The sequence below is a fragment of the Dromiciops gliroides genome, chromosome 3, assembly GCF_019393635.1.
Source record: "Dromiciops gliroides isolate mDroGli1 chromosome 3, mDroGli1.pri, whole genome shotgun sequence".
NCBI classification, from domain to species: Eukaryota; Metazoa; Chordata; class Mammalia; order Microbiotheria; family Microbiotheriidae; genus Dromiciops; species Dromiciops gliroides.
Window position 1 is genome coordinate 445,500,508 of NC_057863.1, and position 16,281 is coordinate 445,516,788.

Consider the following 16,281-nt stretch of genomic DNA (forward strand, 5'->3'; position numbering starts at 1 on the left):
AATACACTTTGCCCTGTTACAAAGTGACAACTTGTGTGTATATAGTTTCCAATAGTTTCCAAGAGTTGCCTGAGGCACTGAACAATATATTGAAGGACAAGAGCAGATAGTGAATTAGAAACATGAATTAGACATGTTCTCTCTTCCCTTCTTCTTTTCCCTCTATTTTGAGTGTTAGTTCTTGATCCATTTCTCTTCCAAAGAAAATATAGTTCCCTTTACTTTCATGGACATTCACATTGTCCCCAATTGGTATTTTTAAAGGTAAGTGTGAATTCCTATGGTCAATGAAGATATAATAAAGTGGCATTAGCTTAAACTTTTGTTGCCCAGGTCACGCTCCTCTTTCCCAATCCAGGTAGAGTTTCCATTGTACTTGAAGAAAGTTGAATTGGGCCATGCTTTTGTAAGGAAAGGAAGTAATTGCAGGGTTAGGAAAGCCAATGTCTAAGAGATGCTTCCTTTTCTGATTTAGACAATACCTGTGCTGCCTCAGCATTTACCTGTGCTCATGGGCAGTGCATTCCAGGACGCTGGCGCTGTGATAGGCACAACGACTGTCTGGATGGCAGTGATGAAGAACACTGCCCCACTGCAGGACCTGCTTCCTGCCCATCAGGCTTGTACACTTGTGACAATAATCAGTGTATCCCAAGGATCTGGCTTTGTGACACAGACAATGACTGTGGGGATGGATCTGATGAAAAAAACTGTAGTAAGTATTCAGCTTGTTTCTCCAGGATCACCAGCTTTGAAGATAGTTCTGCTCACAAAATTGCCACTGCTGTCTCCTTGTTATCTCTGCCTCCATAGCCTCAGAATTCTCCAATAAATGCAATTCCCATTAAAACAAAATGAGGGTTGTCTCCTTAAGACCAAATATCTGGATGAAGATTAAAAAAAATAAACACGCATCCAGAGATAGAAAATATCTGAATGTTTTATATGAAGTAGAAAAAAATCCAGACATTTGCCTTAATTTCTGCTTTTTATCTGAATGGATCATTTAATTCAGTCAAAAAAACCCCAAACAAGCCACAGAATAAAGAACCACAGATAAGTTTCTTTTCGTCTCATTGGCCTTGTTTGCATTTTGCTTCTCCTTTATTTAAGGCTCCAGGTCAATACTGATGTTCGTGTCTGTATTTAAATGAGAGTCAGGTGACCTAAATCTCATATTGGTTCAACCATGATCTTGTTGTTTATATTGGAAGAAGTCACTTAACCTTCCTAGGTTTCAAATTTTTCAGCTTAAAAGTAATAATATCTCAACAATTATATTGAGTTTTATAGATTACAGAGTAGTTTCCTCACCACAACACTGTAGGGTAGGTAGTACCAATATTCTTATTTCCAATTTACATATGTGGAAACTAAAGCTTAAAGAAATAAAGTGGGGGCAGCTAGGTAGCGCAGTGGATAAAGCACCAGCTCTGGATTCAGGAGTACCTGAGTTAAAATCCGGCCTCAGACACTTGACACTTACTAGCTGTGTGACCCTGGGCAAGTCACTTAACCCCCATTGCCCTGCCGGAAAAAAAAAAAAAAGAAATAAAGTGGTTTACTCAAAGCTACTGAGTAACTAAGTGGGAAAATTGGGATCTGAATTCCCCCACATCTTCTGACTCCAAGTCAAGTGTTCTTTTTGTTATATCATGTTGCCTTCCATATTTGAGTTGATATTTAATGGTTCTTGCCAGCTGTAAAATTTTGTGGTTCTGTAATTAATATTCATAATTTCACATAATTAGTTTGGAGGTAATTTGGTTGACTTCAAATGGATGGGTATAAGGTTTTATCTTAGCAAAGCAGAATGGCTCTGAGAATTGTTCTGATTGGAACTTTCGATCAAATTAGTCACACAGTCATTTACATGGTGGCATCATGGGTAGAGATAGAGAAGTGTCAGTCATTCCATTCATGCTTTTGTATATATGGACAGCATTTAGGAGTTTGGATCCTTTTTTTGTTGGGTGGGCTGGAATGGCTCTTTACGAGGCATAGGCCAAAGTCAAGTAAGCTACACTCTGGTAATTGTCCACTTGTGGATTTTGATTTTCTAGCTTTACTAGTTTTATTTTTTAATCATAGTCTTTGAAATCATATGCTCCAAAGCTCCCATCCTCTTGAAGTTCACTTCCATGGAGACTTTAATAGGGTGTCTGCCATTGACAATACTTGAATACTTACATGACTGATACTGCTTTGAATCATAGATCTTGAGCTAGAGTATTTCTTAGAGTATAACACTCTCATTTTCAAGGTGAGGAAACTGAAACTCAGAGAAGTTCAGTGACATGCCCAAATGCACCCAAGTGGTGTTGTTCATTTGTTTCAATTGTGTACCACTCTTTGTGACATCACTTGGGGCTTTCTTGGCAAAGATACTAGAGTGTTTTGTCATATCCTTCTCCAGCTCATTTTACAGATGAGTAAACTGAAGCAAACAGGGGTAAGTGACTTGCCCAGGGTCACACAGATAGTAAGTGTCTGAAGCCAGATTTGAACTCAGAAATATGAGTTTTCCTGACTCCAGGCCCAGCACCCTGTGCACTATGACACCATGTAGCTGTCCCTACACACAAATGGTGCTAAGCGTCAAATCTGGAATTTGAATAAAAATCCTATTTGAATTAGACTATAGTAAGTGTTCAGCTTGTTTCTCCTGCATCATCAACCTTGAAGATAGTTCCCAATAATCAGCAGGACCACAAAATTTTCTCAACATTCACAGCATTTGCATCCTTGCATCCCAAATTTACTAGGGTTATTCTTGCTGCCTCCCAGCCATCTCTGCCTCCATCTGCTGGTCTCCCTATCAATAGTTTAAAATTACAATAGAACCTGGGCAGCTAGGTGGTACAGTGGCTAGAGTGCTAGGCCTGGAGTCAGGAAGAGGTGAGTTCAAATCTGACCTTGGACATTTACTAGCTGTGTGACCCATCACTTTGCCTCAGTTTCCTCATCTATAAAGTGAGCTGTAGAAGGAAATAGCAAACTACTCCAGTATTTTTGCCAAGAAAACCTCAAATGTGGTCATGAAGAGTTGTGTACAGCTGAAAATGATCTTCCATATGCTTAAAAAGAGAGACAGACAGAGACAGACAGAGAGACAGAGAGACACACACACACACACACACACACACACACAGAGAGAGAGAGAGATATTCAGTATTGTTCTTGTGCTAGTTAAAGGAAAAGTAGAGTATAATTTGATTTTGTTTTTGGATCATGTTAGATTTTACAGGAACCTGTGACCCTGGTCAGTTTCAATGTCCTGACCATCGCTGCATCGATCCATTCTATGTGTGTGATGGAGACAGGGACTGTGCAGATGGAGCTGATGAAGTTGATTGTAGTAAGTAGTAGGTCTCTCTCAATAATTGCTTAGCAATGTTTGGTGATTTCTATCTGAGCTGAACTCTAATACCATGCTCCTTCATCCATAGTATATAACTGCACTGCTTCTGAATTCAAGTGCACCAGTGGAGACCAATGTATCAGTAATATTTACCACTGTGATGGCGTTTTTGACTGCAATGACCACTCTGATGAGGCTGGCTGTCGTAAGTGCCATATACCCAACAGTCCAGATGAAGGAAATATTTTGTGATTCTAGCATGGATATTATGGGAGTTTTAATAATTAATTCACAATAACTGGGGCGGGGGGAGGCTAGGGTAGATTACAAAATATTTCAAATGAATTCATACTACTACTTTCAAGTACAGTATTCATATATAGTAACTCAAATGGGAACTAAGTTGTCATTTAAAGGAGCCAATTTAATTAGGAGATCAGAACACAATACAGCAAACATTGAATTAACATGCTCAGCATTTATACGTGGCGGGGGGATTTCCTTCTAAAATGATTTATCTCATTTCTTAAGTAAGATTAAATATTTCTGATGTACTCTAATCTACTCATTTTCCTTCCCAGCATAACATAAAGTTAATATCCACATGATCACAATTTCATATTAGAAGGGTCTAAATTAATGAGTTTTTTTTTTGTAGTTAAGTATATGTGAATACTTGACATGAACTCTCAGTAGAAGTGTCACATAGATATATACAGTCCACCCCTCACTGAGCAATATTGAGATCAGCATGGGTATAACATACTAGGACTTCCCATTTCCATAAGCTGCATCATCATAGTGGAAATGATTTATTATTCTTCATTGTGTGTGTATGTGCTGGGTATGACCTGTGTACTTTTAGGAAACTGTCAATAGAATAGTTACATAGAGTAAGTACATTTCTTAGTGTAGGAAGAATGGTTTCCTAGATGTCTGCTAATGAGTAATTACATTAATGGGCATACTAAAAGTTACAGAAAATACTTAAGTACTTGGAAATTGATTTGTTTAGAAATCCCCAAGCACTATATTGCCAGTTTTGGGGATGAGAATATGGATTTTTTTCTTGCTGCTTTGAAGTAGCATAGTACTGTCAATGGCAGCCGAATTGCTATTTCACTTAAGAATATTGTGGCAATTTCTGGGTTCTCAGGTGCAAAAAAGTTTTTATGGATTGCTGGATGGAGTGTGAAAAATTATAACATAATAAGCATTTCCTATAAATGTTAAGTTGCCTCTACATTTAATGTATTTGAATTTTATTTCAAATGATTCCTTTGGGGAAATGATTTCATGTCCTCAAAATAAAAAGAAAATATTAAATTAAATATATCTAATACAGAATAGCTATTAAAAACATTAGGACGAATACTTACATCCATATTATCATTTTTTTTTTAGTGAGGCAATTGGGGTTAAGTGACTTGCCCAGGGTCACACAGATAGTAAGTGTTAAGTGTCTGAGACTGGATTTGAACTCAGGTACTCCTGACTCCAGGGCCGGTGCTCTATCCACTGTACCACCTAGCCGCCCCCATATTACCATTTTTAAGGTACAAATCACTTTTACATATCAATTATACCTCAGTGAAGAAAGAGAAGGCAGGAATCTAAGAGATTTTTAGCCTAGAATTCAATTTTAAATCTAATTTCCTTATCAAATCTATGTTTCAAAGCATTTCCAATATAAGAGAAAAAAAAGCAGATTCTCAACTCAATCACTTTTCTTCTTTGGTGTAACTCATGTTCTTTGCTTAATCATAGACAAATGTCAGGTTATATGAGCTGGCACTTAAAAAGTAAATGCAAAAGCCAGAGGGAGAAGTGCTAGGGTTATTTCAGTCTAGATTGAGTATGTTGACATACTTTCTCCTTAGATCACAAAACTGCAATTGACAAAACACAATAAAAGAAAACAAAAATCTGGGGTGTGTAAAGTTACTCCATGATCAAAACCATTAATGGAATTGTGAGCGGCATTCATGAGTCTGCTTTTCAAATGCCTCTCTTTTAGCTACCAGGCCTCCAGGAATGTGCCACCAGAATGAGTTTCAATGCCAGTCAGATGGCACCTGTATCCCGAACAACTGGGAGTGTGATGGACATCCGGATTGCATGGATGGTTCTGATGAACACAATGGCTGTCTTCCCATGACCTGTCCTCCATCTCTTTTCCGCTGTGACAATGGAAACTGCATCTACAGGGCTTGGATCTGTGATGGGGACAATGACTGCAGGGACATGAGTGATGAGAGGGACTGCCCTACTCAACCCTTTCGGTGCCCTAGCTGGCAGTGGCAGTGCCCAGGCCATAGCATCTGTGTGAATCTGAGCTCAGTATGTGATGACATCCCAGACTGCCCCAATGGGGCAGATGAGTCCCCAGTTTGCAGTAAGTTTTCTGACCACAGATTACAGGTCATAAAGCCCTTTTGAGCTGCAGGATAACAGAACCCAATACTGTCACTGTCACTGTCACTGTCACTGGGGTGTCTGAAGGGTAGTAGCACTTTACAGTAAAGTAATTTTTAATGCCTTTGTGAGTTTAGAACTGTCTGAGGGGGGGTAATATATAATTTAATTTAAGTAAATCATCACTGAATAATATTTCTCATTAAATTCTTCACACTTTGGTTATGTGTTTTTGTTTCTTTTCATGTTGGTGTCTAGAAAAAGAAGATTAATGGGGCTGCTAGACTGTTAAATTACATTTGGTTCTATCTATAATGTGCTCTCAGGTTTTCTAACTTTAATATTTTCTAATTTCAATCAGAATGCGCCACAAAAACAATGAAGCTTGGGGTTTATGTTTATTGTGATTGCATATGCTGTGATTGGCATGTGATCCTAACTACTGTCCTTTCTTTCTTTCCTCTTTAATCAATGCCCACTCTCAGATGAACCCCAGCCAGGTATGATTGTGACATATTTTAGATTTTTATGATTTCATACTGTGTTGTATTTGTGCAGAAAATGACTTAAATCCTTTATGTTAATTGATTCCTCCCCTTGCCCTCCTCCCACAGTCTAGGTGCATAGAGCACTCTTATAAAATCCATTTGCTAGAACACATGCAAATTGAAGACAATTACTATCCAGCCACTGGATAACTTCTCCCCACAGCTATTTTGACTTGAGGGAGGAGAATGATGGTACAATAAATAATCCATCTGTACCCTTCTGCTCCTTCCTTAGAACTTTTCTCCATGCCTTTATATGCCCTTAGATGTTTGCCATCCTCTCCTGCCTGCCAGCCCCTTTGTTTCTAGGTTAGGTTGATTGAGGCATCAGGTGGGTAAATACCTTAGATTTCTTTGCATGCTTGAATTATTGAGATGAGTGGCTATTGTATTTCTTCTACATAAATCACCCTCCTCCCCCATGTTTCTTCCACTGCTCTAAGTAGAAATTGGCAAAGGAGGTTTTAAAGTTGAATGATGGTTGGTATTACAAACAAGGACAAGTGAGTGCAGGCACCATTAATCCTAAAACTCGGTCAAGTGAATACAACTCTCAATGGCTGTTTGGAAGTTGCATTATTTCGCACATGAGGAGTATTGTACCACAATGATTGAAGAATAATATTTCTGACACTTCTATTTTAATTTTTTTCCTTTCCTCTAGATCAGGAGACCTGCTCAGACAATAATGCTGGTTGCACTCATGAGTGCATTCAGGGACCTTTTGGGGCTCAGTGTTTGTGCCCATTTGGATATCAGCTCACCAATGACTCAAAAACCTGTGAAGACATCAATGAATGTGAAACTCCAGGTTTTTGCAGCCAGCATTGTTATAATGAAAGAGGGTCTTCCAGATGTTGGTGTGATGAAGGATATATATTAGAAGGAAATGGGAAGACTTGCAAAGTGGCCGGTGAGGATTGTTATGAACAGTCTTTAATAACATATCAATTGAGTTTAATGTCATCCTAAGCCAGGACTGGCTTTATGTGTTAGTAAGCTTCCCAATTTTGGGAGTTCTGGGACAGTCTTCTAAACCTGAGAAATCTTGTCCCAAAGGAGCTTATCTTTCACTGATATGCACATTGGGATTGTGTTTCTTTTTTAATTAAAAATTTGCTCCTGGAATAATTTACATGGTATTTATTACACATTGAAAATGAAGTGCATGATACCTATTCATCCTCATTCAATAGTTAACATTTTGGAACATTTTGGAAAATAAATTTTGAAAGAAAGAATTTATATTGGTAGCAGATAACTTTGCTGTGGGAAGAATTTTGATCTTTTTTTTTTTTGGCGGGGCAATGAGGGTTAAGTGACTTGCCCAGGTCACGCAGCTAGTAAGTGTCAAGTGTCTGAGGCCGGATTTGAACTCAGGTACTCCTGAATCCAGGGCCGGTGCTTTATCCACTGTGCCACCTAGCTGCTCCATGGGAAGAATTTTGAAAAGGTTTCTGTATTAATGCTTCAAATCCATGTGTTTATACATAGCTATTAATTTCACAGATATTTGTTAAACACATACTATGTTCAAAGCATGGTCCCTGACCTCAACAAACTTGCATTCTAGTGGTTGTGAGGTAAGACAAAACAATATAAATTCCATATCAAAGGTCTAAATAGGAATTCAGAACAAAGAAAGGTCACTTTCAGTTGGAAAATTTAGTACATTACATACAGAAATGCATTTTTTTGTGTGTGAGGCAATTGGGGTTAAGTGACTTGCCCAGGGTCACACAGCTAGTAAGTGTTAAGTGTCTGAGGCGGGATTTGAACTCAGGTCCTCCCAAATCCAGGGCCAGAAATGCATTTTTTAATGATGAAAGATGCTTCAGAGCAATAATAATTTTGAAAATAATATGATAAAAGGATTTTGGAGAAACTATCTCTGCATTTTAACTCCCTTTAACTATTAAAAGTATCTTATATCAGGAAAATTGTATCTTGTATCAGAAAAACATTTTTCCTATAGAATAATTGAAATTTTTGCATTTGATTCTTTCACAGCTTCAGGAAATCTGTTGTTACTTGTGGCTAGCCGGAACCAAATAGTTGCCGACAATGTCACCTCTCAGGGACATAATATTTATTCACTTATCCGTGATGGTGAGCACATTGTAGCGATTGATTTTGATTCACTCAGTGGTCGTATCTTTTGGTCTGATATAAGACAAGATAAAATCTGGAGTGCTTTTCAAAATGGAACAGACCGAAAAATAGTAAGTGCAATTTCCATCTGGATTTTTCCAACTTTTTATTTTTATTTGGCCATTTTCATGTTATTCTGCTTTATTCATCAGTAAGAAATAGGGTGACATTTTATCCTATGTAACTCTAAAATTGCCCTCCAGATTAGGTCATGTACTTGGGGACTGGATATCCATGTCAACAAGATTATAACAGCTTTAGAGTCAGAGCAAATAAGAACATAGATATGTAATTTTGCATTCTAGCTCATGTAACATGAGAGCTTAGTAAGACTTAAAGGTCTCTTCCATAGCCCCTTTCATTCTGGACATGTGGATAAAAATAGATGATAGTAAAAGAATGATAAAATGGTATCTCTATACCATAATGTAGCCATTGGTGGCAAAACTTGCTCCAGAATCTCCACTATCTTATTGCTCTTTCCTGTTACTGCTACTGATAGCTAATCAGGGAAGGTGTAACTTTCATTATTTTTTTTTTTTCATTTTAGGGCTGGACTTGTGATTTTATTGCTATTGGCAATTCATGACAAGGCAAATTCCCCTAACAATTTAGATCAGCAGATATTCTGCAGTCTTAGGGGCAGGTCAAATGACTTGCTCAGGGTCATGGAGACAATTTGTGTCAGAAGTGAGACTTGAGCTCAGGTCTTCTTGATTCTGAAACTGCCTCTTGATCCATTATATAATGCTGTCTCTCTCTACTTCCACTATGTCAACTATGTAATGTAACAAAAGGGTGATCAACTTAAAGAAGTTGCAGTCCATGCCTAGTTACAGGAACTTAAAAACAAATAACTTAATTCAACCTGTTGTTTTCTGTAGTAAAGTTCAACACTGTCACAACTCTGAATGTTTCATAGTAAACTATATTTAATATTTATAGTTTGTGGTTGATTTAAACAGAACTACTTTTATAAGGTTTCCTCACTTAGATACCTCATTTTCTACATTAATGTAGATATAAATCTATGTTTATATGTTTACATATCAGAGAATTTGTGCTCTCTCTCTTTCTCTCTCCCTCCTTCCTTCCTTTCCTACAGGTATTTGACAGTGGTGTCACCGTGACTGAAAGTATTGCGGTAGACTGGGTAGGTCGCAATCTTTACTGGACAGACTATGTTCTGGAAACAATTGAAGTCTCTAAAATGGATGGGAACCACAGGACTGTGCTGATTAGTGAAAATGTAACAAACCCAAGGGGACTAGTATTAGATCCCAGAATTGAGTAAGATTTTTTTTTTTGGTTTTGTTTCAAAATTATGTTATCTTAGAATGGTTATAATGGGGGGTGGGTAGCCTATATCTGAGTTTCAGTGTTTAAAATGATCCCTAGGTTTTTGTATTTTTTTGTATTTGATTTATAAATATAGATGATTTCATAGAAGACTTTGGAGTCATGGGAGTTATAGGCATAAAGTTGCTTTGTTGCTGCTTCTAAACTAATCTGTCACCTTCACAAACTGTTACTTTTTTCTGAAGATAATATGCATTATTGACTTTTAATAATGCAGTATTTAAAATGATTAGTTGTGTAATTTTATAATTCATTTCCAAATTAATAGATACCATTGTAATTTTCTATAAAAGGACCAATGTGCTGTAGTTTTGGTATAGATACCTTATGATACCTAATAACACAGAGCCAGCTCCTCCAGTTTCATAACACTCCACTGTAAGTCATAAAATAAAAGGATAAAACCACCTTTCTTTTGAACCCCATCATGTAAGAAGGACAAATTATCTTGTTTATGCAAAAATACCAGAAGAGCTGGTTGGAGAATTGGGTCATATTTATCTGTAGGTGATTCCCTTGACAATTTAAAGTATTGTACCAAAATGTGGTTGGTTTTTTTTTGTGTGGGGCAATGAGGGTTAAGTGACTTGCCCAGGGTCACAGACCTAGTAAATGTCAAGTGTCTGAGGCTGGATTTGAACTCAGGTCCTTCTGAATCTAGGGAGGGTGCTTTATCCACTGTACCACCTACCTACCCCCTCTAAATGCTTTAGAAGTAAGTACGAACATTTATAAATTGACTTTACTATCTTAAAAATTACAAAATATGAACTCATATCTCCTAATTTTTGCATTAACTATAAATGTTAGCTGCCAGTAGTGATTCAGTGGAAAGAACTAAGAATGGGACAGGCTTGGATCCTACCCTGGCTCTGCAACTACACAGCCAGGGGAACTCTGGGACATCAATCATTTAACCTCTCTATGCCTCAGCTTCTTCACTTATAAGATGTAGGTGTTGGGGTAGAAAAACTACAAGATTGCTTCCAGCCATATAAAATGAAATAAATGCTCCAGTGGTTTTATAAATAATAAATTAGTGTTGAAAAATCTCAGATATCACCATGTATGTACTTCAGTGGCAAAAGAGCAATGTAAAAAATACCCAGATGGTGGAAGATTACAGTTGGATTAGGATTTTGTATTGTAAAACAAACAAAATAAACATTTTGCTTGTATGTGGAACTGAAAATGCCTGTTTTAAAGTATCAAAATGGCAATCATTTTGACTATTTGACCATTTTGCTACCATCAGTAACTAGTTTCTTTTCACAGTGCACATCTGATGTTTTGGTCAGACTGGGGCAAAAATCCTCGAATTGAAAGGGCCAGTATGGATGGCACGAATCGCACAGTTATCATCAGGGATAAGATCTACTGGCCCAATGGTTTGGCTATTGATTACCCCAACAAATTGCTCTACTTCATGGATGCCTACCTTGATTACATTGACTTTTGCGATTATGATGGAAACCACCGGAGGCAGGTGGTAGCCAGTGATTTGGTAAGATGGCCATGAAAAGAAACATTAAAGAACTTTTGGCTCAAAATAGCACAAAGTAAACTGATAAGACAATCTTGTTCAGTGTTCTAGACACCATCATCCTGAACAGACTAGGGATTCAAGAGATGTGTTAGTGTGAGAAACAAGATGTATAAATAAGCTTTTGGGGAGACTAATAGGAAAAAAGGACCTTTTTCTGAATCTAGTTAGTTATTAGCCTTTAATAAAGCAGTATTTAAAATGATTAGTTGTATAATTTTATATTTCATTTCCTAATTAGTATATATTCTTGTAATTTTCTATAAAAGGACCAATGTATTGCAGCTTATATGTGTGTATAAAACAATGATACATAATAACACAGAGCTAGCTCATCCAGTTTCATAATACTCCATTGTAGTCATAAAAGAGAGAAAAAAATCTTGTGATTAGCTACTACCCCAACACAGAATTCAACAAGCATTTAGTTATTGAGACTCTATTATGTTCCATAAACTATGCTGAAATTTGGAAATACAAAGACAAAAACAAAAGTCTCTTTCCTCAAGGACCTAACATTCTACTGGGGAAAATACCATATACATAGATATGGAACTATAAAGACATAGAAAGTGATTTTCTGAGGAGAGGGGAAGGGAAGGAAGAACACTAATGTGAAAGAATCTTTTCTCAAGTTTACATGCTGTTGGGGGAAACAAGTACATAGAAGAGTAAGTAAAAATATGGATCCAATAAAACCTAAATACTTTTTTTGGAGGGGAGAGACCACTTGAAGGAGATGGAGTCTGAGCTGAATCTTGAAGGAACCTCTGGATTCTAACAGGTGGGAGTGAGGAGAGAGGATTCCAGGGATTGATAGCATCAATCATTCCTGTCACTTACTTGAACTGCAGATATCACTCTCTTCCACATCTTTTTAGTATTCACTCAACAGTTTATGTTTACTAATAATAATGAAACAAAGAAGTTTATCATTGGACCTCTGTGTCATTTAACAATTTTATTCTGTTGCAGTTAACTTCACCTGTTAAAAATGTGATACACCATTTTCCATTTAACAAGGAACTCTCAGTGACTTTTAGTTTAAGATTTAAAACTGCAGTTCAGCTGCCAAGAATGTACCAAAGATCTGACAGCCACAGGCTTGCCAGAACTTTTGAAGACTCTTCCTACCTTCACTGAAGGCTTTTCCTAAACTGTCCCAGGTCAATGAATGTGAACCTATGAGAAGTAGCATAGTATAGTTGAAAAAACATTGGGTTAAGAACTTAGTTTTAACTACCTTTGTAACCCCAGGCAATTCATCTAAGCTCTCTATGCTTCAGGATGCCATATGTAATGTAGGGATAAGGAGACCTGACTAATTTGCTTAAGTGTTGTTAGGAGGCCGAAATGAGATGTATCAAAGTGATTTGAAAGATGTAGGTGCTACAATGCAAGGTATGATTATTTTAGGATAACCATGGTCCTTACTTTCTGCTTTTATTAAGTGACATAAGTCTAAAAGTGACTAATTTATTAGAGGCATTGTTTTCTGCTCTGCCTACCTCAGTCTTCATTTTTGTGTGGGGCCTTAGTATTACAATTAAGGACTCATAGCTGGAAAATTCCTTTCTTGCAGATATTACGTCATCCTCATGCCTTGACTCTCTTTGAAGACAGTCTTTATTGGACAGACCGCCATACTCATCGAGTCATCCGTGCCAACAAATGGCATGGGGGAAATCAAACAGTCATGATTTATAATATTCACCAGCCTCTGGGGATCGTTGCTGTGCACCCAATTAAACAACCTAATAGTAAGTGAAGCTAAGTTATCTAGACTGAGGTGTGGGTAGAAGGAAAGCATTTACTCTGGGAACCCTTATGGGACTGCTATTGAGTCATTTGTTTGCTAGTAAATATTTGAACTCTAGTCTCTCCTGTCTTCTTTGCATCTTCCCAGTTTCCAACACTACTATTTAAACTCTAAAAAGTCAAACCTCTTGTTTGGACAGAAATAAATCTGAATTTGTGAGTAGACTATGAGAAACTCTTTTATAGTAGTAGTTTCTTATGGCCTCTTGGTCTTGTTATGTGCTCTGACTTGCTGAGTTATATATGTTAGACAGCAAGGGTACTGTGATCATCTTAGAGGCAGTGTAGTGGAAAGTGTAGGATGTGGGGTCAGAATGTTAGGGTCCAAATCCCAGTCTTGTTATTTGATACCTGAGTGACTTGGGCAAGTCACTTAACTTCTCTGAGATTCACTTTTCTCATCTGTAAAGTGAGGGGGTTTGACAGCCTCTAAGGTCCCTTTCAGCATCTCTTACTGCATGCTCCTATGATTGTGTGATATCATTCTCTTTGTGTGATCATTCTCTTTGTCAGTGAGATGTACTCTTGGGATGCTGTCCTGTAGTCTTCTGATAGACCAGGGAGAGAATTCCCTCTGTCTACAGATACACATATACAGAATGTTTATAGTATATATAATACTTTTTAAATATCAGAGTGTACACATTATTGCTGTTCTCAAAGAGCCAATAGTCTAAGAGGAAAAAAGAGACATGACTCACAGTTATAGCATTTTGAGCTGGAAGAGACTGTATTAATCATCTTATCCAATTCCCTCATTTGGCAGATGAGGAACTGGTTGATGAATGTGAATATGTGATTCTAATAGTCTAACTTTATTAAAGTTTTTGAAGCTGGGATAAAAGATATCAGGTTGGGAGTAAATATCCTAGACATTTAGCAAACAGAAAACAACTTTTGGTGCAGAGTCACTCAGTGGTTAATCTCTTAAACTGAAGGATAGACAAATAAATAAATAAATGGAGGTTAGCAGCCATATTTTGCTGGCTTATCAGGGCATCCCAAGGACAACTTGTTCCATTTCTGACTCTGCACTTGTTTCCTCTGTGAACTTAGGCAGGTCATTCGTCTCTGTTGCCTCTTGTGTGAGACATTTATCATTGGGAAAGAGGAAGATAGCCCAGGAAAAGTTAGGGGCAGGCATAAAAGCTCAGTTAATTTGTGAAATGGATACTCAACTATCTTGCTTGCAAACATGAATACATATAGGAGAACCATGCCATTCCAGTATACAGTCCAAAAGAACAATGTTATACTTGATACACTGTATTTGAAAATGGGAAACAGATTTGATATTAATGTGTATGTTTTTATTTTCAGGTATAAATTCATGTATGTCTGCCCCCTGTAGCCACCTGTGCTTGCTTTCTTCATCAGGCCCAAGGTTTTATTCTTGCACTTGTCCTTCGGGGTGGACCCTTTCTTCTGATTCTGTTAATTGCTTGAGAGGTATGGTGCTCATTCAATTTTACTAATGTAAATGCATATGGCTTTAGAGCAGGAAGGGACCTTGGTGATCACTTAGCACAATCTCCTCATTTTGCATGTGAAGAGAATGAGATGCAAGGTGAAGTGACTTCCTTAAAGTCATTTAGCTTTTGAGCTGCACAGCTGGTAAAGAACACTGATCTGACCTCAGTGCCTTTGTACACAGTAGATGATTAATTAATGTTTGGTGAATTTTTGAATTGAGCTGAAGAGCCTAGTACTCCTTCTGCTATATTGAACTACTTCACTTAATCTCGATCTTGAAGACAGATAAATCAATAAGCTTTCATTGAGTAACTATTGAGATGTTCCTTTATTAATTAATTAATTTTTATTTATTTATTTTGCAAGGCAATCGGGGTTAGGTGACTTGCCCAGAGTCACACAGCTAGTAAGTGTTAAAAGTCTGAGGCCAGATTTGAACTCAGGTCCTACTGAATCCAGGGCTGGTGCTCTATCCACTGTGCCACCTAGCTGCCCCTGTGCCACCTAGCTGCCCCGACATGTTCATTTATTAAGTATATGTGCCAGGCATTATTCTAGGGGCTAGGATAAAAGAAAAGAAATGACATAGCTTTGCCCTCAAGGAGCATGTAGTCTATTAGGGGAGACATATGCAAAGTAAATACAAGGTAATTTTTGGGGGGAGTGCTGGTAGTTGAGAAGGGGTAATCAGGAAATGTTTTATGTAGGAAGCACCACTTAGGCTGAATTTTTAAGATTTTTAAGGAAACTAGGCATGAAGAAATCATGGTATAATCTGTAAGGAATAGTGATGTAAACTGTGAATACATACTGGATCCCTTTACAGCATCATTATAAACAATATTAAAAGCAAAGACTTTTTCATTTTACTCTTGTATGTTGTGCATCTATAATAGTATGGGAGCATGGCATATAGTGTATAGGGTAGCAGAGCTGGCCAAGGAGACAGGATCTGAGTTTAAGTCCTGCCCCATATAGACTTTGTCACCCTGAAAAAGTTAGTTAACATTTCAGAACCTTAGGCAAGTCTTTAAGACTATAGATTGCCAAGCAGGTGCTCATCTGCATTGGTAGAGGGAATTTCCACACTAGGAGTTGCTTTCACAAATGAAATCACAGGTCTGGAAAAGAAAAAAAAATCCATTGTGCCTAGCACAACACAACACATTTGTCGTTGTTCAGTTATTTCAATTGCATCCCAGTCTTCATGACCTCATTTGGCGGATTTATTTTTTTTTGGCAAAGATACTGGAGTAGTTTGCTATTTCCTTCCCAAACCTTACACATAGTAAATGCTTAATAAACAACTGTCAGGTGGGCTTGCATTGAATAGTATTATGTTACTTGTATGATACCTCTCATATATGGACATAATGCTATGGGTCTGAATGCAAATGAATAATTTCTTTGCTCACATTCTCTTTCATATAGGTAGGTGAAGGTAGGACTATGTGACAAGGCAGAAGAATAGGAGTGTCTAAAGTTTGTAATTCAGAAGTAAAATGCAGAACTTTCATCAAATGCAACATTGTGTATTATTAGTATAGCATTTTGATTTTCCTATTGACTCACTGATATTTCCCTTAACTGGATGGTTAACACTCATTAGACTA

General features: G+C 37.5%; 1 protein-coding gene across 1 annotated transcript in view; it reads left to right on the top strand.

The window, feature by feature from the left end:
- LRP2 (LDL receptor related protein 2) overlaps positions 1–16,281 on the top strand; it is a 262,918-nt gene that overhangs the window by 120,657 nt on the left and 125,980 nt on the right. The window contains exons 22-31 of the mRNA XM_043995927.1: positions 476–715; positions 3,239–3,358; positions 3,450–3,566; positions 5,379–5,756; positions 6,989–7,237; positions 8,335–8,546; positions 9,581–9,765; positions 11,110–11,338; positions 12,960–13,137; positions 14,516–14,644. Of these exons, the coding sequence (XP_043851862.1) occupies positions 476–715; positions 3,239–3,358; positions 3,450–3,566; positions 5,379–5,756; positions 6,989–7,237; positions 8,335–8,546; positions 9,581–9,765; positions 11,110–11,338; positions 12,960–13,137; positions 14,516–14,644 (2,037 nt within the window). The remainder of the gene's footprint in view (positions 1–475; positions 716–3,238; positions 3,359–3,449; positions 3,567–5,378; positions 5,757–6,988; positions 7,238–8,334; positions 8,547–9,580; positions 9,766–11,109; positions 11,339–12,959; positions 13,138–14,515; positions 14,645–16,281) is intronic.